Below are 21,203 nucleotides of genomic sequence, written 5' to 3' on the forward strand. Positions count from 1 at the left end.
GAATTATACATGGCAAAAACATGTCTTTGACACCTAAAAGATAGCACAGTTCCAAAGGTGTTCAAGGTACAAAAAGATAAGCAAATGAATAAAAAAGAAAACACCTCTATACAGAGACTAGAAACATGAGGGGTGCAGAATATCCACCAAGCACACTACTTTTTTACTTTTCTCAATTTTCTTGGATAATCACACACTTCTAGCCTCTACTTCCACTCTCTTTGATATCACCAGAAATGAAGGGCTTCCTCTGTCTTCAGGTGTAGCAAATGTCAAGGTCCCAGGACAACAGCTAGTCAGCATATGGCAGCTGGCCACTAGAGGGCAGTATGTCTGTAGTTAAGGGGGATCTTCAGAACCCACAAACTTAGATGGGTGGGGCAGCCAAAGAGAAATTGGTGAAGTATAGAAAAACAAAAATGGCTAAATAGATGAAGAAGGCAAGTAGTTAAATCTTAGGTTAGGGGTCCTGCGTAATCAGGGAGTAAGAAAAGATTCCATACTAAATATTGAAACCATTGCTCCTAAGCTCTCCCCAGACACAAAGAAGTCAACAAGATTTCTCAGTTTATTTGCAAATACACACTGTCACCCCAGGAGCCAGTTCTACTTCAGAACTGCCAAGCAACCAATGCTCTTACCTAACCAACACCCAAAAACTACCCAGGAGGGTGGGTCCTGGATAATGAGTGCTCAAGATTCATATCATATCCAACTGTACATATTATAAAAGTTAATTTTAAAAAACAAGGAGTTAGAAGCCAGTGTCCATGAGACGCCTTGCCCCTTTGTAAACATTAACATCCAGGTTATCAGAACTTGGGATGAGTGTGCAAAAATGAGGGCACCACACAGTATGCCCACAGGACCAGGAACATAGTTGGCAACCACACAAGTTAAGTCCTGAGGGTCTGCCCCTGACTGCAGGCTGGAAAACGCCTACAGCAGAAACAATCTACTCCATGCTGAGAGCTCACATAAGATAGCATCGGCGGTCTTGCCCATAAGAATTCTCCACACGGGCGATTTCCTCGATGACTTTGATGAAAATATCTTGAGTTAACTACAAGGAATAAGCAGATTCAGAGGTATGTCAATTGGTTCAGTGCTAATACTACCCAGCTCTAAGGCAAACACACCACTCCCTCACCATCCCCACCACCAAGCAATGTGTAAGGAAGACACTGTCACCAAGTCTAGACTTAAGGCTCAGCACCTGATTCTCTCTAGCAGATGATTCCATAAACGTAGCACCCCAGGACTCTGCTAGCTTCTTCCCTTGAATTGCCTGCACCTCTCTGAAAGCAAATTTGGAACATAAAGATGAAAGGCAGATAACAATACCTGTAGACTAGCACATGCCTTTAATTCCAGCACTGGACTGTGAGTTCCAGCCCACTCTAGTCTATAGAGAGAGTTCCAGGACAGGCTCTAAAACTACAGAGAAAAACCCTGCCTTGAAAAACAAAACAAAACAAAAAGACAAAAAACAACACACAATGTCTGAAGCTCTCTGAAAATTCTTTAAGATTTAGATTTCCTCTTGACCTTCACACCCCTCCCCCCAGGTTTAATGAGGGTGAGGTGAGAAAAAATACATGTAAACAAAAGCATGATGGGTAAATTAAGACTGAAGCTTGAAATGGGGGATTACGGACAGGGAGTTAAAAGGACAGTCTGAACTACATGGTGAAGATCCTGTCTCAAACACAGCCAGGAAGGACTACAGTTTGACTGATCCCTAGCACAACTTACTTTCCTTTGCCATGAGCAGCAGAGGTTTACACACCTGTCTGGAGAGAGATCTGCCTTGTTCCCCACAAGTACCACAGGCAGCCTGTGATGAAACAGCAGTTACTATTATATGATTATAAGAGCACTTTCCCTGGAATATAAAAAATAAATTAATAATTTTTTTAAAAAAGTCCTTCCCCCATTCTCTATGGACCCCAACTAGTCTAACTACAACAAGGCCAGATGATTCCCCAAACAGACCAGCTATGATCTATGCCCAGCCTCCTTGAAGAATCCACATGTTTGCTTTCTTTGAAACCCTCATGCCCATACTCTATTTCCTGGGACCACTTACCGAGTTTCACCATGGCCTTCATGTAGCTTTTGGTACAGACTCTTAATGATTTGGAAGCTTCAAAACATAAGAGACAGAGCTTTAACCTCAGTTCTAGGATTATTGTTGAGTCTTCCAAGCCCCACTCAAAATCTTAGTCACGTACCTATGCAGAGAGGTGACAGAATACACAAGCACGTAACCATGGACCCCGATAATGAATGAATAGGGCAGAATGCTGTACTCATCCTGACAAGAAACAGAAACATGACTATTAAGAGCCACACCATTCAAATCGTATAAGGGGGTGGGATAGCATACAGGTGACCCTCCCAGGGACATTCCTTGCTCCCATTCAATAAGTTCTTATGAAACAGGCTCCAGTGAGCCTTGCACACTGTTAACAGATAAAATGTTTTCCTTTTCACACTATGTCACACATGAACCACACAGACCACAAGACTGTAAGTAAGGCTGAACTGCAACATTTGGACACCCTACCCCAACTGGTACCTGCCCTGCTGTATCCACTAGATGTAGATGAAACTCATCTTTGCCAAGAGTCACTGTCTTGCTGTAAGCTGGAAAAACAAAGAGTAAAACTTCTTGACTGTGATGTGTGTTGCTTTATATCCCTGACCCTGGGAATGACAGAGACAGACTAGTTCCAGGGAACTCTCCAGGAAACTGGAGAGTTAGGCTAGGATTCTTGCTGTCCTCATCTTTAATATAGTAGATTCTATACTTAAAAATTCCACTGTCTAGACCATTGGTTCTTAACCTGTGGGCCACAACCTTTTGGAGGGTCAAATATATATCCTGTGTATTTGCATTACAACTCATAACAGTAGCAAAATTACAGTTATGAAGTAGACAGGAAATAATTTTATGGTGGGGGAACATGAGGAACTGCACTAAAGGGTCACAGCATTAGGAAGGCTGCGAACCACTGCCCTAGACACTTGCAGGATTCCCAGACTGATCTGATTAACATGTAAGCAATTCAGCCCCTTGGTAACAAAGAAATATCAAATTATGGAGTTGGAGAGGGCAACCAGTCTATCTAGATTCCATCTCCTTCACACTAAAGAACACTACTCACTATTCTCCACTGTAGGATCGTAGCCTTCCAGGAATTCGCCTTCCACAAATTGATGTGCCAAAGATGTCTTCCCTTTAAGGACCAGAGATTGTTGTAATACAATCATCCACCTATATAAACACCTTTTGTCCTTTCGGACTGTGGCCAGGACCAAAATGCATCCCAGGTCAGCTTCCCAGGCAGTTTAAGACTCTCAAGCAATGCGTCCCCTTGGACTATTACAACCAACATCCTTACGCCTTGACTCCACAGCATGGGATGCATCAGTAGCGCCACAGGAAGCCTTTCCCTGCCCAACCCCACTTCACCCTTAGGAAGATCCACGACTCCTCAGGATCTAGTGCACCAGATCCTAGCAAGTGCCTGCCCCACACAGACCTCCACCACGCCTTCAAATGCCGATCCCAACCCTACTCCCAGAGTAAAGCCGGGACCACTGATACAGCCCGGTCCACTTTAACCCTTGAGCGCTCCTCTTCCAACATCCCTCCACCCTTCTTCCATTGCCTGGCAGTAAATCCGACTTCCTCCCAGGCCACATTGGCTCCTCGTGTCACGTTCCCGCGACAGCGCGCCTCTTCTGGCCACAAAGCAACGGTGCCACTGCTGGTGCTCTCGGCAGGGTGAAGACTCACCTACGGAGCGGTACCCGAGGATGGCCACCTTCCTGTAGCGCACCAGCGGCATGACAAGGCGCCGCCCCGAGGGCCTCCCAGGAGCGCGGGCCGAGAGAGCCCGAACAACCAGCTGAGGTTTAGGAGCAGTGGAGCCCGGGAAGGACAGCAAGCTCACCAAAGCTACGCCCGGTGAGAGGAAGGAAAACCAAAACAAGCAGCGCGCCCCGGACAGCCCACGTGATCACAACACAGCCGCTGTACGCAAAGGAGCCGAGCGCCAAGGGCGGGCGAGGGACGGAACACCCGGCCCGGGCTCCCGGCTCCGCCCCAGGCTGCTACCCATTGGTCCATTAGAATGAGGGCGGGCGGAGTCGCCCACAAGGAGGGACCGGTGGGCCTCACGTGGAACGGGAGCGTTGGGAGCTGCGCATGCGTAGACCTGAACCCGTTCATTCATAAAGAAAGAGAAAGAAGATCGGGGTCCTAGAGGTACTTTCCCGTTTGCTACCTAGCCAAAGAGGCTAGATGGAAAAAACACCAGTTGTAAAAATACAAAACGAAGAGGAAGATACCTGCCGTGGTTGACCGTTACTGGGTTTTGGGTTTGTGCTTTTGAGACAGGGTCTCACCTTGTAACCCCGACTGGACCATGGTGGCTCCAAATTCACAGAGATCCACTTGCCCCTACTTCCCCAGTACTGAATTAAAGGGTTGCAGCACTACAGGTAGCTTTGAGCTGCAGGTTTTGTTGAAAAGATTCTAGGCCTCTGAAGCAATGGTGGCGCATGTTTTTAATTACAGCACTCAGGAGGCAGAGACCGGCAGATCTCTTGAGGTCTACAGAGTGAGTTCCAGAACATCCAGAACTAAATAAAGAAACCTTCTCTGGGGTGGGGGGGTGTTGAATAAAAAGAGGGGGGTTCTAGGCCTCTGTTTTCTTTTTTGTTTTTGTTTTTGTTTTTACAACCAGGGTTTCTCTGTGTAACAACCCTGGCTGACCTGGAACTCGATTTGTAGACCAGGCTGGCCTTAAATTCACCGAGATCTGCCTGCCTCTAGCTCCGGAGTGCTGGAATTAAAGGTATGGAGCCACCACCATATGGCTGAACAAATATTTTTTGATCTCAGACTCGAGAGTTAAAGCAGGAGGATGTTGTCAAATCAAGACCAGCCTGGGCTAAACAATAAATAATTTTATCAAGCCACCCAAAACTCATGTGTAAGGGGAAAAAAAGCCAAGCATAGTGGCCTAGGCCTATAATTGCAGGATTTAAGAGGTGAAGTCAGGAAGGTCAGGAGTTCAAACTCATTATGGCCTCAGCTACATAGTGATTTTGAGCCTGAGACCTTGTCTTAAAAAAAAAAAGAAAAAGAAAAGAAAAAAGTCTATTGAGTATGTTCTACAGGCCCTGGACCAAACACTGCCCCAGGTTTGCTGAAAGAGATAAGCATAACAGACAAGGTCTGTTTCCCTGGCATTTAAAAGTATTCATAGAGCTTGGAGTTATAACAATGGCATGCATGAGGCCTGCCTTTTGTTCAACACCCAGAACACATGCATGCATACACACATACAGAGACAAAGACAAAGCAGGGACTGAAGAGATGACTCAGCACTGGCTGTTCTAAAGGACAGGAGTTCAATTCCCAGCACCCGCATGGCAGCTCAACTCTCTGAAACTGCAGTTCCAGGGGACCCTACACACACAGACAAACATACAAGCAAATCACCAACTCACATAAAATAAAAATAATTTTAAAAAGTTTATGCCTTGCTGATGTATAATAAGCATCATTATCATAACTAACACTGGCTTCATGATACACACCTTTGTTTGTATTGAGTTTGGTGTTTTGTTTTGTTTTTTTGTTTTGAGATAGGTTTTCTCTGTTTAACTTTGGAGGCTGTCCTGGAACTTTCTCTGTAGACCAGGCTGTCCTCGAACTCACAGAGATCTACCTGCCTCTGCCTCCCTGTGCTGGGAATAAAGGCATGTGCCACCATGCCTAGCGAGACAGAGTTTCTCTGTGTAGCTTTGTAGGCAAGGCTGTCCTTGAACTCACAGAGATACACCTGCCTCTGCCTCCCGAGTACTGGGTATTTTTTTTTCTTGGTTTTTTGTTTGTTTGTTTTTGTTTTTGAGGCAATGTCTCACTATGTAGCCCAGGCTGCCCTAGAGCACTCTTTGTCATAGACCCTAGGCTTGAACTCCCAGAGATGCAGTTGCCTCTGCCTTTCAAGTGCAGGCCCAGAAAAACAATGTATTCTTTCTCAGGGACCTATGGGTTGAATTAGCTACTCTCTTGTTTGCTGTCTTGTTATTTGCTAATGGGGCTAAAGTCTCAATGGAAGTAGAAAGTCCAGAAGGATCTTGAGTATCTGGGCCTGGGTGCTAGCTATCAGCTGAGTCAGACTCTCTGTCTCTGCCCCCATCCCCCACCCCCTCATGTGTCTTTCATCAATGAATGATCCAGCTGGAACTGAACTTCCTAACATGGAGGCAAAAACACAGAAGAAGGCAAGAGTCTCTTGGGCTTTTCGACATGGAGTCCATCCAATAACATGACTTCCTCCATGAATTATTACTCTGAAAAAAGGCACAGATTCCACCCCCCACCCCCATTCAAGTGGAGAGATAGACTATTTGTTGACAAGAATGGAGGACTATTGTAGCAATTCATTCTTTCTCCTGCATGTATGTATGTGCACTGCATGAGACTAGGTTATCTGCCAGTGAGCCCAGGACTCTTCCTGTTGTCTCTCCATGGCTGAAATTACAAGAGCAGGACTCCACATGCAGCCTTTGGCCTGGCACTGGAGATCAGACTCAGGTGCTCATACTTTGGGGTCGAGCACGCTACTGAACCATCTCCCCAGCCGTATTGATTTTATTTTGATTGTACTTTAGATTGTTTATGTGTTTGTTTTTGAGACAAGTCTCTTGTTACCTATCCTGGTCTCAAATTTGCTGCAAAACTGAGAATTGGCTTTGAACTTAAGGCCCAAGTTGGCCTGACTCAACGAGTCTCCTGCTTCAGCTTCCTGAACAGCGCTACTAACTACTACTACACCTGGTTTTGTGTGACTAGCAGACAGCGGCCTGCCACCATGCTGGAACTCAAACAATTGTTTTTTATTTGTTTGTTTGTTTGTTTTTCAAGACAGGGTTTCTCTCTCTTGGAGCCTGGAACTTGCTCTGTGGACCAGGCTGGTCTCGAACTCAAACAATTCTTTTAAAGTTCAAGTCTGATCCTACCATTTTCACGAAAGCTAAAACTTCATTGCATTCATTTATCTACTCAAATAACTCCGTCTTTGAAGCCTTCTGTGTAGGCAGACACCTATAGTCTCAGCTATTGCCTTAGTTGAGACTAAGTTGAGGCAGGAGGATCTCAACGGTGCTCAAGACTAGCAAAGCAAGACAGCAAGAGTTCAATTTGCACATCAATCAGAAAGGGGAGTGGTATAAAATATCCTTAACACAGTATAAAGCCTACTGGTATTTGCAAAGCCTGATAGTCACAGCACCAGGAATCCCTGAATCCAACCTCTTCTTTTGTGTTAATTCACCTTGTTTAAATCTTACAGTACCCCCTGTTTTCCAGCCCTTGTCCAGCCCTTCCTCCTGGCCTCTTCCTTAAGAACATAGCTCAGGGGTTACAAACACTGGCAGCTCACAATGGTCTGTTATTTCCAAGGTACCTAACACTTCCACAGAGATATACATACAGGGAAACACCAATGCACAAAAAAAAAAAAAAAAAAAAAAAAAAAAAAAAAAGAAAGAAAGAAAGAAAAGAAAGAAAAAGAAAAGAAAAAAAGAACACAATTGATAAGAACCTAGAAGTACATATACGCTCTGTGGGTTTTTAGATTTAGAATCACTGTCCCATGAAAAGCAGTTTAAAAGTGATTACTGGGCCGGGTGTTGATGACACACACCTTTAACCCCAGCACTTGGAAGGCAGAGGCTGGCAGAGTTTGAGGCCAGCCTGGTCTAGAGATCAAGTTCCAGAACAGGCTCCAAAGCAATTCAGAGACACTCTGTCTGGAAAAAAAAAAAAAACCAAAAAATGCAAAACAAGGATCTGGAGAGATGGCTCAGAGGTTAAGAGCACTGACTGCTCTTCCAAAGATCCTGAGTTCAATTCCCAGCAACCACATGGTGGCTCACAACCATCTGTAAAGAGATCTGGTGTCCTCTTCTGGTCTGCAGGCACACACACAGACAGAACACTGTATACATAATAAAGAAATCTTTTTTTTTTTTTTTTAAAGAAGGGAAAGCAAAACAAAAAACTTCCATCCACATTAGTTTATAAAAGGAGAAAGAGGAGACTGTGTGTGAGATTCAGATTCACACTGTACTTCCTACAGCAGTACAAGGGGGTTGGAGCCACCAGTGGCGGGGAAAAGTAGGTAGGAGACTTTAAAATATATATATACACACTCACTCTCAAAGACCTTAGTGATTTTAAATCAGGCATGGTGGTACACACTTTTAGTCCCAGGAGAGGCAGGAGGTTATCCATGAGTTCAAGGCCAGGCTTGTCTATATAGCCAGTTCTAAGACAGACAGCCAGGGCTACATAGTGAGACCCTGACTTGACTTAAAAAAAAAAAAAAAAAAAGTCTATGGGAGCACATAGACTAGCCAAGGACTACAACATGGAAGGGACCTGTGTGTGTGTGTGGGGGGGGGTGGATTATTGTCAGCTGCTGCAGCTGCTAAGGGCTTAAGCAGCTGTTCTCTAGGCAGCTGCAGTGTTTAGCCCAGGACTGGCTGTTAGGGTGGTGGCCCTGTCTTAGCCTGTGGTAAGCCAAGGCTCTCATAGGACCACTTGAACACAACAGAGAACAACAAAGAAAGTTCTAAAGAGTTCTGTTTGGATGCTGTACTTAGGTCATGGGGCCCAACAGAGATAGGTTTAGAGAAACTTTGGACTTGGTTTCCAAAGAAGCAAAACCAAGACTAAAGGTGTTGTATCAGAATGTGTTCTGTTCCTATCCCACCCTGTTCACTTCCCTGCACTATCTCACCATCTGTTCTTAAAACACACTGCATGAGAGTGGGAACATCTCCTACACACGACGGCTGAAACTCTAGCAAGGAGACTCAGACATTCAGACTAGAGACTCCATGCAGACATAAAGACTACCCAAAAGACCTGTCCAGCGCCAGTTTCTCTTTTATTTTACTCACTTTATTGTGTATGGGTGTTGTGCCTATATGTTATGTCTGTGTGCCGCTTGCATGCCTGGTGGAAGTGGAGGCCAGAGGATGGCAGATCCCTTGGAACTGGACTTACAAGCAATTGTGAGATGCTTTGCTGGGTCCTCTACAAAAGCAACAAATTCTGTTAGACACTGGGTTATCTCTTCTACCCTCGATTTCTCTTTCACACCTTTAATCCCAGCACTCAGGAGGCTGAAGACAGGTGGATCTTGTGAGTTCCAGAACAGCCAGGGATAAATAGAGAGACCCAGTCTCAAAAAGTCAAGGGAATAAACAAAATCAGCTGGCATCAAAAGAAAAAAAATACAAGTTTAATTACAACCCTCAGCAAGACAATCCCGTGCTTCTAATTCTTCAATTACTTTTTATCTTTAGCTCAAAATTCTAAATATTTTTGTTTTGTTTTTGTTTTTCAAGACAGGGTTTCTCTGTGTAGCCTTGGCTGTTCTGGAACTCTGTAGACTAGGCTGGCCTCAAACTCAGATGTCCTCCTGCCTCTGCCTTCCAAGTTTTGGGATTAAGGGTATGTGCCACCATAGCTGGTTCATGCCCTTTTTTCAATAGACAGCTGCCTCAGTTTCCCCCCTGGAGAGGAAGGTTTTATTAGAAAATAAACCAGAGTCCACAAAAAACAGGGATCAGGGCAGTGGTGGCTCACGCCTTTCATCCCAGCACTGGGGAGGCAGAGGCAGGAGGATCTCTGTGAGTTCGAGGTCAGCCCGGTCTACAGATCCAGTTCCAGGACAGCTATGGCTGTTACAAAGAGAAACCCTGTCTCAAAAAATAAAACTCAAACAACAAAACCCATAGGGATCCATACAAGTTTCTTAATCAGAAATGTTCGAAATGTTTATTTTCTTTTTCCTGTTTTCATCCTTTTGTCCTTTTCGTGTTTTTGTTTTAAAGATTTATTTATTTATCATGTGTACAGTGTTCTGCCTGCATGTGTGCCTGCAGGCCAGAGGAGGGCACCAGATCTCATTACAGATGGTTATGAATCATCATGTGGTTGCTGGGAATTGAACTCCTTTGGAAGAGCAGGCAATGCTCTTAATTGCTGAGCCATCTCTCCAGCGCCCCCTTTTCTGGGTTTTTGTTATTTTGGAGGGCTGGAGGGATGGTTCGTGGTTAGCAACATTGGCTGATCTTTCAGAGGATCTAGGTTCAATTCCCAACACCCACATGGCAGCTCACACCTGCCTGTAACTCCATTTCCAGGGCTTCTGACACCCTTATACATGTATAGGCAGAATACCAATACATGAAGTAAAAGTAAATTATGTATGAAAAATAGATGATTTTCAAGAACCTTTTTGTTTTGTTTAAAGATTACATTTTTAGTTTTTAATTATGTGTATACACATGTTTGCACTGCCTGCAGAGGCCAGAAGAAGGCACTGGACCCCACCCCCACCCCTGGAGCTAGAGTTACAAGTAGTTGTCAGTGGCACAATTCCTGGATACTGAACTCTAGTAGGTGAGTACTCTTAATGGCTGAGTTGTCTCTCCAGATCCTTCTGTTGTTGGAGACAGAATCTCAGACTGCAGTAAAACTCACCATATAGCCAAAGCCAGACCTCTGATCTTCCTGCTTCCGATCCTGAGAATGGTTGCAGTGTGTATCACTACACCCAGCAAAGGAAAAGATTCTTTTCATTAAGTGAAGTCTTTCTTTAACACTGGTCTCTTCCTAAGACTGGAAGCCTGTATTTCTTCTTTAGCTATCATGATAAAACATCACAGACATTAGCTGGCCATCCTGGCTCACATTTGTATTCCTAACACTAGGGAAGACTGGGGCACAGTTGCCATGAGATTAAGGCCAGCCTGATTTAAAAAGTGAGCACCAGGCCAGCATAGGCTGCAGCATGAGACCCTCTCTTGTAAGAATAATAATAAATAAGCTGGGCATTGGTGGCACACACTATTAGTCCCAGCACTTGGGAGGCAGAGGCAGGAGGATCTCTGTGAGTTCGAGGCCAGCCTGGTCTATAGAGCTAGTTCCAGGACAGGCTCCAAAGCAATACAGAGAAACCCTGTCATGAAAAACCAAAACCAAAGAATAATAATAGGTAAACCCTACATTTGTTATTATATTGGAGGTTGGAAGTCCAACATCAATGTTCTTCCAAATTCAGTTTCAAGTAAAGGTTCAAAACAGAGTCTTCCCCTATGTTCTCACCTAAGGTTCTTCCTCAAGAGGTAGGGAGAGCTGGGGAGGTACCTCAGTGGCTAAGAGCATTTGCTACTTTTATAGAGGACACGGATTTGGTTCACAGTGCCCAAATAGCAGCTCTCTAACTGCTATAACTAACTTCAGTTTAAAGGGAATAATGCCTTCTTCTGGCATATAGCAGAACTACAAGAAATGGCATACTTGTATGCAGTCAAAACACACACATAAAATAAAAAAAAATTAATAAATTAAAAAGATGTGTGGGGGTATTTTGTTATTTCTTCTTACAAGTGCACTAGTCTTATAACATCAAGACACCATCCACAGTTAAAACTTCATTTAACCTTTTGATTTGATGTTTGTTTTTTCAGGCAGGGAATCATGGATGCCACATGGCCTCCAAGGAGGACCCTAATTAGATTCCTGCTTCTGCTGCCTCCCAAGTGCTGGGATTACAAGAATGAGCCACCACTACTGACTCCTGAACTTTCTTTCTTTCTTTTTTTTTTTTTTAAAGACAGGGTCTCATGTCTTACTGTGCTGCCCTGACTAGTCTTGAACTCACTATATAGACTAGGCTGGCCTTGAACTCACAGTGATCTGTGTGCCTCTGCTTCCAGCCACCTTTTGTTTGTTTGTTTGTTTGAAACAGGGTCTCTTTCTATCAGCCAGAATGGCCTGGCTGTATACTCAGACCACTCTTGAAGAGTAAGCAATCACTCACTCCTCAACTGCCTGAACACTGATCACAGACATGAGATACTACATTTGTCTCATTTAACCTTGATTACTTCTCTTGAAGTCCCATATATTCAGCACATTGCAGGACTAAACTTCCCTTTCTCTCTAATCTGAAAAGAACTGTCCTGATGGGAATCAACCCCAGAGCTTTGCACATGCTAAACAAGGGCTCTACCATTGATGTAGAACCTTGGACCCTCTTACCCTTTTCTTTACTGGTTTACTAGCCTGCCAGAAACCTGAACAATATGCATTTCCTTAACTGGATGGCTATATAGTCTTAATTAAGGAGGATAGCCATTTCATGTAGAAGAGCCAATGAAAGCAAGAAATAAGAATGAATAAGATGGTTCAGTGGATAAAGGTGCTTGCTGCCAAGCCTGACAGTCTTTTGAGTTCAATTCCTAGAACTGACTTCATCAAAGGAGAGACCCAACTCTAAAAGACTGTCCTCTGACATCTACATGTTCACCCTGGCATATGCACATACACCCATATCCACACACACTCACAAAAGAAATTAAACATGAAGGTTTCAAAAGAGAAAATGAGAAATGTCATTTCTCTTCTCATAACTACTGAGCCATCTCTCTGGGGAGCAATTGCTGTTGCTGCAAAGAATCTTTATTTGCTTTCCAGCCTCCACACATGGTGATTCATAACTATACCTCCAGTTCCAGGGTATCTGATGTCCTCTTCTGACCTCCATTAGCACTAGGCATGCATGTGGTCCATATACAAACAAATAGACAAACACTCATACACAGAAAATAAATAAATCATTAAATCTTTTGGGTTTGTTGTTGTTATTTTAGTTTTGGTTTTTTTAAGACAGAATTTCTTTGTGTAGCCTTGGCTGTCCTGGAACTCTCTTTGTAGATCAGGCTGGCCTCGAACTCATAGAGATCTGCCTGCCTTTGCCTCCAAGTGCTGGGATTAAAGCCCTGAGCCACCACTGCCCAGATAAATCTTTTTTTTTTTTTAAAGATGTGAGGGTTCCCTGAGTATCTTCACTCATGCTTACCACTATTCTCATGTCTCATGTAGTGGATTATATTATTTCTTTGCTTAAGATAGAATAACCCTGCTACTTTGAGGTGTGTGTGTGGGGCTATGGGGACTTTAGAGTGATGTCATGAGAGGAACAAGCAAAATGAACAGGAGTGTAAGACCACAGATCCCACCCACCCATCAGAACACTCCTCTTGTTCGTATATACCTTTCCTATTCTGTCATGTATTGGCTGTGGCACCCTTGACAGATAAGGACTTACAGCTCATTGCCTTGAACTGGATGTGGTGGCTCACACCTAGCACTCCAGAGCCTAAGACAGGAGGACTGCCTGGAGTTGGAGACTAGTCTGAGCAACACAGTGAACTCTAAGCCTAGGCTACAGAATAATATCATGTCTTAGAAGGGGAGAAAAGAGCCTGGTAGTGGTGGTGGTGGTGCACGCTTTTAATCCCAGCACTTGGGAGGCAGTGGCAAGCAGATCTCTAATTTTGTGCCAGCCTGGTCTACAGAGTGACTAGCTAGAGCTACACAGAGAAACACTATTTTAAAAAAACACACAAAAAGAGTATAATTACAAGTAATTTTGGCTGGGTACTGTGGCCTGTTAGTGCACACTTTTAATTCCCTCACTGAGATCTGGATCTCTGTGAACCTGAGGCTAGCCTAATCTATTGAGAGAGCTCCAGGCTAACCAGGGCTAAACAGATCTTGCATCAGAAACAATAACAATAACAAGCCTTTTTGGATAGAGGAATGGCTAAGAAGTAAAGAACAAATAAACAAACAAATCCAGTCCCAACATTCTGGAAGCTGAGGCAGGAATATTATGAGTTCAAGGGGAGACTAAGTCTCCTAATAAGTAAACAAGTCCAAATGTGTCATGTTGCATCTATTTTTAAAAATAATGTTTGTGGCAGGGTCTCACTAGGTAGTCCAGGCTGCCTTTGAACTTGAGACAATCCTCCTGCCTTGGCCCTCAATACTGGGATTATAGATACCAGCTACCATGCCCAGCTTGAAAAGCAAAACAAAACTCAACCCCTAAATGCTTGCATTGGCAATGCTTTTACTGGAGTATAGACAACTCAGCAACCAGAAAAGAATGCAAATAGACCATGTTTGCTCAATTCCTGTGTTGGAAAGAGTTGCTGTGGTTGGAAGGTACTATGTAGCAAGTTAGTGTGCTCCCCACCCCCTTCAAGCAGATGGTACATTTACCTGCTTGCAGACAGTGTGGGTTTTGGTTTTTTTTGGGGGGGTTGTTTCTTTAGATTTCTGGGAGGGGCCTCAAGGGGGCAGAATGAGGGGAAGGGCCTCAAGGGATGAAGTTAGAGAGAAGGTGACCCTCGAGTCTGGGAAGTAACCTACAGGATGTGATTTAATGAAAACCAATTTGTTCTCCTTGTCCCCAAATACATACATAGACATTTGAGTGGTACTTGGGATTGAACTTGGGGCTCTATGTACACTAGGCTAATGCTCTACTGCTGAGCTATATTTCTAGCCAGCCATTATGGTTTTCTGGTTAAAGGCTTTAGCTTCAGCGGTTTAGATTCATATAGTACTTAGGAAATTAATAAACACAGGTTGACCATGGACATAGGCAGACTAATAGCTTATCAGATTGCTCATCACCTGGGTGATAAGACAAAAGGTACCAGGATCCAAAAGAAACAGACAGGAAGGTAAAAAAAGAGATAGAAAAGGCTATTATTTGGGGTGTGTCTCTGAGTCCAGGAAAGGGGTACTTGGAGGATGTGCACTGAGGACATTAGTGAGTGGGTACACCTTTCTGAGGCACTATTTGGAGCTCCATTTGCTTTTACCTTTGAACCACAAGATTTGAGGATCACCAGAGTGAGGGACATGAGGAAATCTACATAGTTACCCATACCTCCTGCTTCCCAGAGGCACAGAGCTGAACTAGGCAGAAGGGCTGGAAAAACCACCAATGATTGAAAGGGAAGCAAGCAGGTCCCTGGCGGACTCCAGCAGGTCCCTCACAGGCTCCCAACACCGTGATACAGTGCCAAAAGCTTAACAAGCCCATGCATCAATTCTGTCTTCTGGGATATGGCTCTTGTGAGGAAGTTTGGTGCACCATTGGATACATTCCCCTTTGGTCCACAGTGTGTATGTGGTGGTGGATGGAATATTTGCCTGTATCTTTAGGCTAAGAATTCTCTCTAATGCCACCAGAGGGCAGCATATATATAGGATGGACTCAGATGCTCAGAGCAAAGTCAATTTTCCTGGTAACTTAGATGTAGCAGGCTTGGGCCCAGTCCCTGGAAGTACCTTGACTATCTCAGCCAGAAAGCTCACATTACATCCCTCAGATCCTACAGACCCCACTTCCAGAGCAGTCCTTCCTGTGCATTCCTAGCTCAGGGACATTAATCTACCTATATTCCAGGAGTCTGCCATGTTAGAACCTAAAGATCCCCCCAAACACCCAAGAAGAACAGCCAGTAATAAGAGAAGGGAAAGGAAGAGGGATGAGAACTCAATCTGCAGAGTAGCCACCAGGACTGATGGTCCTTCTGCTTTGTCCTTTCCCCATCTCCAGAGTGTTGGAATTATAGTCATGTGCCACCATTCCTGGTCACTCTAGGATTTTTGTTTTGGCCACTAAGGTATGCCCATGGTTCATGAGTTGGCTTAGCAAAATCCCAGAAAAAAAAAAAAAAAAAGCAGACTTCTTCATCAGCAGGCAGAATGGCGACTGGGCTGATTCATAGTCTATTGGGGATAAACCAGAACAGCTTATGGAAGACTCCAAATGTTTGAGCATCAATCTTCATGCTCCCTCAGTAAGCCCGGCCCACCCCCAGCTGGTATATATACTCATAAGCACAGTTCTGGTCCCAGCTGTGGATGGGACCAGCACCAAAAAGGCAGGGCATTTCTGGCCTATTGCTGATGGGTTGGGACACCCTCTGCAGCTAATGGATTTGAAAGGTCCTGCTGGGAAAGAAGGGAGAGTTGAACAATATAAGGTGTTGACTCTGGCTAGTCCCGATTCTCCTCTTTGACTGAAGGTGGTTTTCAATAAGCCTTCCTTTTATTAAGCTACCTGCAGGAAAATGTGAGAGTGTGAGATGTCAGATTGGCTGGCTGTGTCAAACAGTGTTAACGCCACACTCCAGGTCCTCACCTTGGTGGGCTGGGCAAGCAGATCATTATATTACAATTTATAAATAGAAATAAAATTATCGGGTGGGACTGAGGCACTGGGGAAGATGCAGTCCTCATTAAAGAGTGCCTACCAGCAAACCCAGTTATCAAGGTCCAGGGGACCACTCCTCTCAGCTAAAACATGCCCTCAAAACAAGAAGTTCTAGTATAGCCCTTCTTTGTTTCCCTCTTTTTTGCTACCCACTCTCCCAATCAGCATCACCTGCTGCCCACATCCCCAGATCTTAGCAGTCTCAGTGTCGGTTTTAGCCCAGCCTGGAGGATGTCTCAGCCCATTAACTCCTCTGCCAAGCGGTAAAGTAGTCGAGAGTACCAATGCATGCCAGTCGGCTGGACCGCACCCCCGGGGAGTAGTGCCCCGAGCGCATGCAGCAGGCGCAGAGGAGCAAAGGCGCGGTGGGCCCACTGGTGACTCTCTAGAACCGCGTAGCAGGAGGCGAGGACATCGTTAACCAGCAGTGTCCCGTGCGCAGTGAGCGGTGCGAACACGCCCACGGCTTCCTCTCGCGCCACCCGGGCTATGCGAGCCGGCCGGAGCGCGTCCCCGCCGGGAGCCAGCACCGAGTCCCCAGCACGTAACCGGCGAGCGAACACCGGTGCAAAGTCACCTGGAGCAGGCGCTGGCCCGCGAGCCGCGAACACCAGATGCCAGGGTGTGAGCAACAGTTTGCGCGGAGGCCGCTCAGTCTCCACAGCCACGAAGGATGCTCGGCGCTGCAAGTCCCGGTCCAGGAAGAGTAGCACCGGCGTGGGTACCACCCGGCCCGCTGCATCCGCGGCCAGCACCCAGTCACCACGATGGAGTTCCCTCAGCCCCTTCCTCTCGCCGCTCCGCAGGCGCACCGTGGCATTTCCCGGAAAGCAGCCGCCAGCTCGGACCGCCAGTGAGTTATCTGCAAGCCAGCAACCACAAAGAAATTAAGCGCAGATCAGCAAATACAGAATCCCGAAGATGTGGCTCAAGACCAACGCAGACCTCACCAGTCCCGGACAATTTAATTTCCCAGGGATCTAGCCCCACCTTGAGCGGAAGTGGAAGGTGGCTTAACAACACTAATGCCCATTTGGTCTGTTTGATCCCCTGAGGGTAGGAAGAAAGCTATAGTAGGCTCTTGATTTCCCCTAGAGAGCCCCTTTTGAATGAACCTGATCACCACCTTACCAGCTTTGACCGACACGTGGATGTGGTTTCGGGATTCATAGTAGACCCAATCGAAGCCGGCTTCCACTGCTAGACGAGCCAGCAAACCATACTTATTGCGGTCACGGTCAGACGTGGTGATGTCCAAGGCACGGCCTTCGTAGTGGAGTGAGTCCTGAGCGTGGTGGCCATCCTCATCCCAGCCTTCAGTCACGCGTAGGCGCACTCCCGGCCACATGTTCATCACCGCAATGGCTAGAGCATTCACACGCTCTTTGCAACGCTGGTTGGGGGGTGGAGTAGATAAAGGACTCAGTTTCCCCACTATCGCTACTATCTCCGGGCAGGCGATAGATGGGAAGGGTGAGGTGAAAGGGACCCTTAAGGCATCAATCAGTGCATCTTTTTTCTCTGGACCAACTTCATTGCCTCTAGGCTTTAGAGTGTCCTGGGGAAGGAGGATTTGAATAGGTGTAGTCACCAATGTGCACTTCATTGCGAGGGCATGCTTGCAGAACCGAACCATGGAGTTAATCCTTTGAGGTTGAGAGGGGGGTCCCCATACCTAGCTATTTCCCCCATTTTCAATGACTGCCTCTCACCCCTATTTGTTCCAGGACCTCAGTCCAATCAGAGAAAGAACCATAGTAGAGAGGGAGGGTGGAAGTTTGGTTAGGGAGGGCCTGGCTCCCCAATCGAGCCCTATTTAAGCCTGACCCCCGCCCCGGGCCCCAGCTGCCCTCCCTCTGTCTGATTCATCTTTTGTTTGGTTGCCTTCCCTGGCACTGGGCATCGCTTCCTTCCTTCCTTCCTTCCTCCTCCTCCTTTCAGCCTCTAGCATTAACCCATTGGTGGTCTGGGTGCGCCCCTACAGAGGTGCCCAAGAGGAGGCGCGTGGGATCAAGGCTGTTGGAAAAAGGGTTGGGTGGCGGGGGCCGCATGAAGTACAATGGCCATTCTCCGGGATGACTTAACTAAGCGAGAATCTCGGGCCGAGGCCGGGAACGCGTCGGGAGAAGCGAACTCAGCAGCTCCAGCTACAAAGGCGCTTTTCAGCCGCCCCAGCTCAGGGAGAGGAAAGGGCAGAACGCCGCGCCCCACATCCCTGCTCCCGCCCGCCAGGTCCCCTCCCCCAGCGTGGCCAGCTTGCCACTGTGTCAGTCCTGAGAGCCCCCATCTCTCCCATCTCTGTTCCAGAATCAGCCCTGAAAGGCGTGGGAGGAGCAGCACCTGAGAATGGCAGGAGCTATCCCACCTCCCCGCGCTGGGTGGGAGTGGAGGAAAAGGAGCCACAGGCCTGCACCCCCGGGGGAGGGAGGCCACAGTTATCTTGGCGGCTCCGGTCTGGGAGTTGGAGACCTTGGCACACACCAGAGATGCGACACCACGGAGCAGGAGCGCAAGAGGAGCGCCCACAGCAATTTTCTTTGTCCCTTCTCACCTCTCACCTCGAACTTGGATTCTACATGATTGCTGGAGGGGGATTCCCCCTACCCTCTCTTCTGGTCAACTGCACCTCTGAAGAGGCGCAGGACAAGTCTTTCCAACTTAGTGTCGTTTTTGTCCCCTAAGAAGGCCCTGACCTGCGGGGGCAGTAGCCCAGTACAGAGCCAACTCAATAGAGTCCTTTTGCAGCCAGGGTGTGGGAGATAAGCAAGACTGGGTGTGTGTGTGTGTGTGTGTGTGTGTGTGTGTGTGTGTGTTGGCGGGGGGGGGGGGGGAGGGGGTCCTGGGCCTTTTGAGGCCTCCTAAGTCTATTGCTTGTTGTATCCCTATCCCTCTGCTGCAGGCTTCCACCACAGGGAAGAACCACAATGTTCCATGACCAAGGTGGGAAAGGAATGCCCCTTCTGTTTCTGGAAAAAGAACAACTTTGTCACTGGAGCAAGAAGGAATTCTTGGCCCGGAAGTGATTAGTTCTCACCTTTGATCCCAACAAGCAGGAGGTAGAGACAGGAGGATTTCTGTGAGTTCTACATAGCAAGTTTCAGGCCTTTCAGGCCTGTCCTGAATTGGGGGGGGGAGCTACATAGTGTCTCAAAAAAAAAAAAAAAAAAAAAAAAAAAACTTACTTTCTTCCCTGTACAGGTTTTCCTAACAAAGTAACCTGGAAAGCTATGGCAGTTAGTTAGAGGAAATCCGTACCCCTCCCTCTCCCCCACCTCCCACTGCACACAATTAGGTGGTGTAATGGAAAGTATATAGGACTCAGAACCAGAGTCCTGAATTCTAGTCTCAGCAACACCACTATTTAGCTGTGCGGTGGCCCTGATTAAATTGTTTTTTCCTCCGGGGGCGGGCAGCTCTCAGATATAAAGTGAGGAGTGGGGTGAAGTTGGAGAAATATGTCTTCTTCTGAATTTCCTTTCAGCTGACACCCTAGAACACTGACAGAGGGGTCCTTCTTTTTCAGGTCCTAGCTCAGCTTATTCCAGGTAGGTTCAGTTCCCATCTGTAATAGGTGCTTGATAATGGTAGTTGAATTTAATTATTTATCCAAACCAAAGTTCTGGAGCTAAACTGTTTGGACGGCCCAGGAACCCTTGAATTCTCAGGTGTGTCCTTAGGACTGCTTTTTACCCACAGTCTGTTGTTTAGATTCTAATATAGGCCTGTCCTGGTTTAGGACACCTCTCTCATGCCAAGGACAATTCGTGACCACCCCATTCTCAGATAGATGGCCTGGTAACCTGACTCTTGCCCATCCCTTTTTCAGCCCCCTTCTTTTTGGCTCATAGAGCTTTTGGACATCAGGCCAAGAGCCAGGCTAAGTGTAAAGCCTTCTGTAGGCTACCTACCCTAGCTAGCTCCTGGCCCCCAGCTCACCCCAGCCCTTCCTGCCTGGCTCGGTGGCTGACCCCCGGTCCACGCCTCAGCCATTTCCCGTCTCGCCTGCCGCCATCCTCCTTTCCCCGCCCTCCCTCCAGCCTCTCCCAGATTCACTCTCACTAGCCAGTTCCTCCTCCCCCTCCCCATCCCAGCCTCTCCTCGTTTGGATACTTCCAAACCACTATCAGCCAGCAGGTTATTTGCTTTCTTGAAGGATGTAGTGAAGGAGGTCTTATTTTAGTTTATGAAGTGACAGTTCATTCTCCAGGACTGTGGTAGAAAAACTGAAGTGCTACGCACGGGAGCAGGTGGGGAGACGCGCTCCTTACCTCTGTCATCAGGCGGTCAGCCCCGCTGTTCTCTTCATCCTTGAAGATTATGTCGGGGTTGTAGTTGGGTACGAGGTCCCGGAAGCGCTCAGACCCCCTTGCTACCCTCCCCTCCGCTGGCCCACTCGCGCCAAGGGTCCTCTCGGGCACACTAGGCACAAACTGCTTGTACAGCAGAGGCACAAGCTGCTTGCGCACGTAACGCCGCCGGCCAACCGGTCCCCGGCCCGGCCCGCAGCTCTGGACAGACAGTACCAGGAATGCCAAGCAGCACAGGGGCAACAGACTGGCCGGCAGAGCCATGGGCTCAGTGGAGTGGTGTCGAAAGGGTCCTCACTAGCACTCCTGTCAGTTGGGCATCTCCGCAGATAGAAGCCCCCAGAGTACCTGGAGCGCTTGTGGCTCCGAACACCTGGCAGTCGCTAACTCTGCCTACATGCCCCGGGCAACCCGAAACCTACTACTGATAGGCTACCATTTCAGGGCAGGTGGGTCGATGGTGAGTGCCGGCCCAGCCAGCCTCTGCTGCCAGGCTTCGGTGCTCCCAGAACGGCCCTGACTCCGCCTTAAGTGGTCCCTGGCCACGCCCCCCGCCCTTCTTCCAGGACTGTCCCGCCCCCTCCCACCCGGGCGGGGGATCTAGCGGTCACCACTGTTCCCATACTCCACTGAAGTGTGTCCCATCCTGGAAACCATGCAGGCACCTGCTTAGGAAATCCGTGAAGCTTTACAGTCCTGGCTGTCTGGATAA

The 21,203-nt window shown here is 47.0% G+C and overlaps 2 protein-coding genes across 4 annotated transcripts; both read right to left on the reverse strand.

Annotated features, from left to right (window-relative positions):
- Positions 1 to 555: 555 nt before the first annotated feature.
- On the reverse strand, positions 556 to 3,929 carry Rhebl1 (RHEB like 1). 3 transcript variants are annotated; one of them, XM_051189836.1, is made up of 8 exons: positions 3,806 to 3,929; positions 3,171 to 3,242; positions 2,582 to 2,649; positions 2,235 to 2,317; positions 2,090 to 2,146; positions 1,790 to 1,837; positions 1,217 to 1,298; positions 556 to 1,063 (listed from the first exon to the last, which is right to left on the reverse strand). In XM_051189836.1, exons 1-8 carry the CDS (start codon positions 3,855 to 3,857, stop codon positions 974 to 976), a joined length of 552 nt encoding a protein of 183 aa, XP_051045793.1. In that variant the 5' UTR covers positions 3,858 to 3,929; the 3' UTR covers positions 556 to 973. The 3 variants fall into 3 exon arrangements, 1 of the variants encoding a protein (XP_051045793.1); XR_007834849.1 differs by lacking the exons at positions 2,582 to 2,649; positions 3,171 to 3,242; positions 3,806 to 3,929 and having other exon boundaries at positions 1,022 to 1,063; positions 1,756 to 1,837; positions 2,090 to 2,358; XR_007834848.1 differs by lacking the exons at positions 1,217 to 1,298; positions 2,582 to 2,649; positions 3,171 to 3,242; positions 3,806 to 3,929 and having other exon boundaries at positions 980 to 1,063; positions 1,345 to 1,837; positions 2,090 to 2,358.
- Positions 3,930 to 16,298: 12,369 nt separating this feature from the next.
- Positions 16,299 to 20,981, reverse strand: Dhh (desert hedgehog signaling molecule). Its single transcript, XM_051189837.1, has 3 exons — positions 20,453 to 20,981; positions 17,316 to 17,577; positions 16,299 to 17,046 (listed from the first exon to the last, which is right to left on the reverse strand). The coding sequence occupies exons 1-3, from the start codon at positions 20,753 to 20,755 to the stop codon at positions 16,421 to 16,423; spliced, it is 1,191 nt and encodes a 396-aa protein (XP_051045794.1). The 5' UTR covers positions 20,756 to 20,981; the 3' UTR covers positions 16,299 to 16,420.
- Positions 20,982 to 21,203: the final 222 nt, after the last annotated feature.

The sequence above is a fragment of the Phodopus roborovskii genome, unplaced genomic scaffold (assembly GCF_943737965.1).
Source record: "Phodopus roborovskii unplaced genomic scaffold, PHOROB, whole genome shotgun sequence".
Lineage (NCBI taxonomy): Eukaryota > Metazoa > Chordata > Mammalia > Rodentia > Cricetidae > Phodopus > Phodopus roborovskii.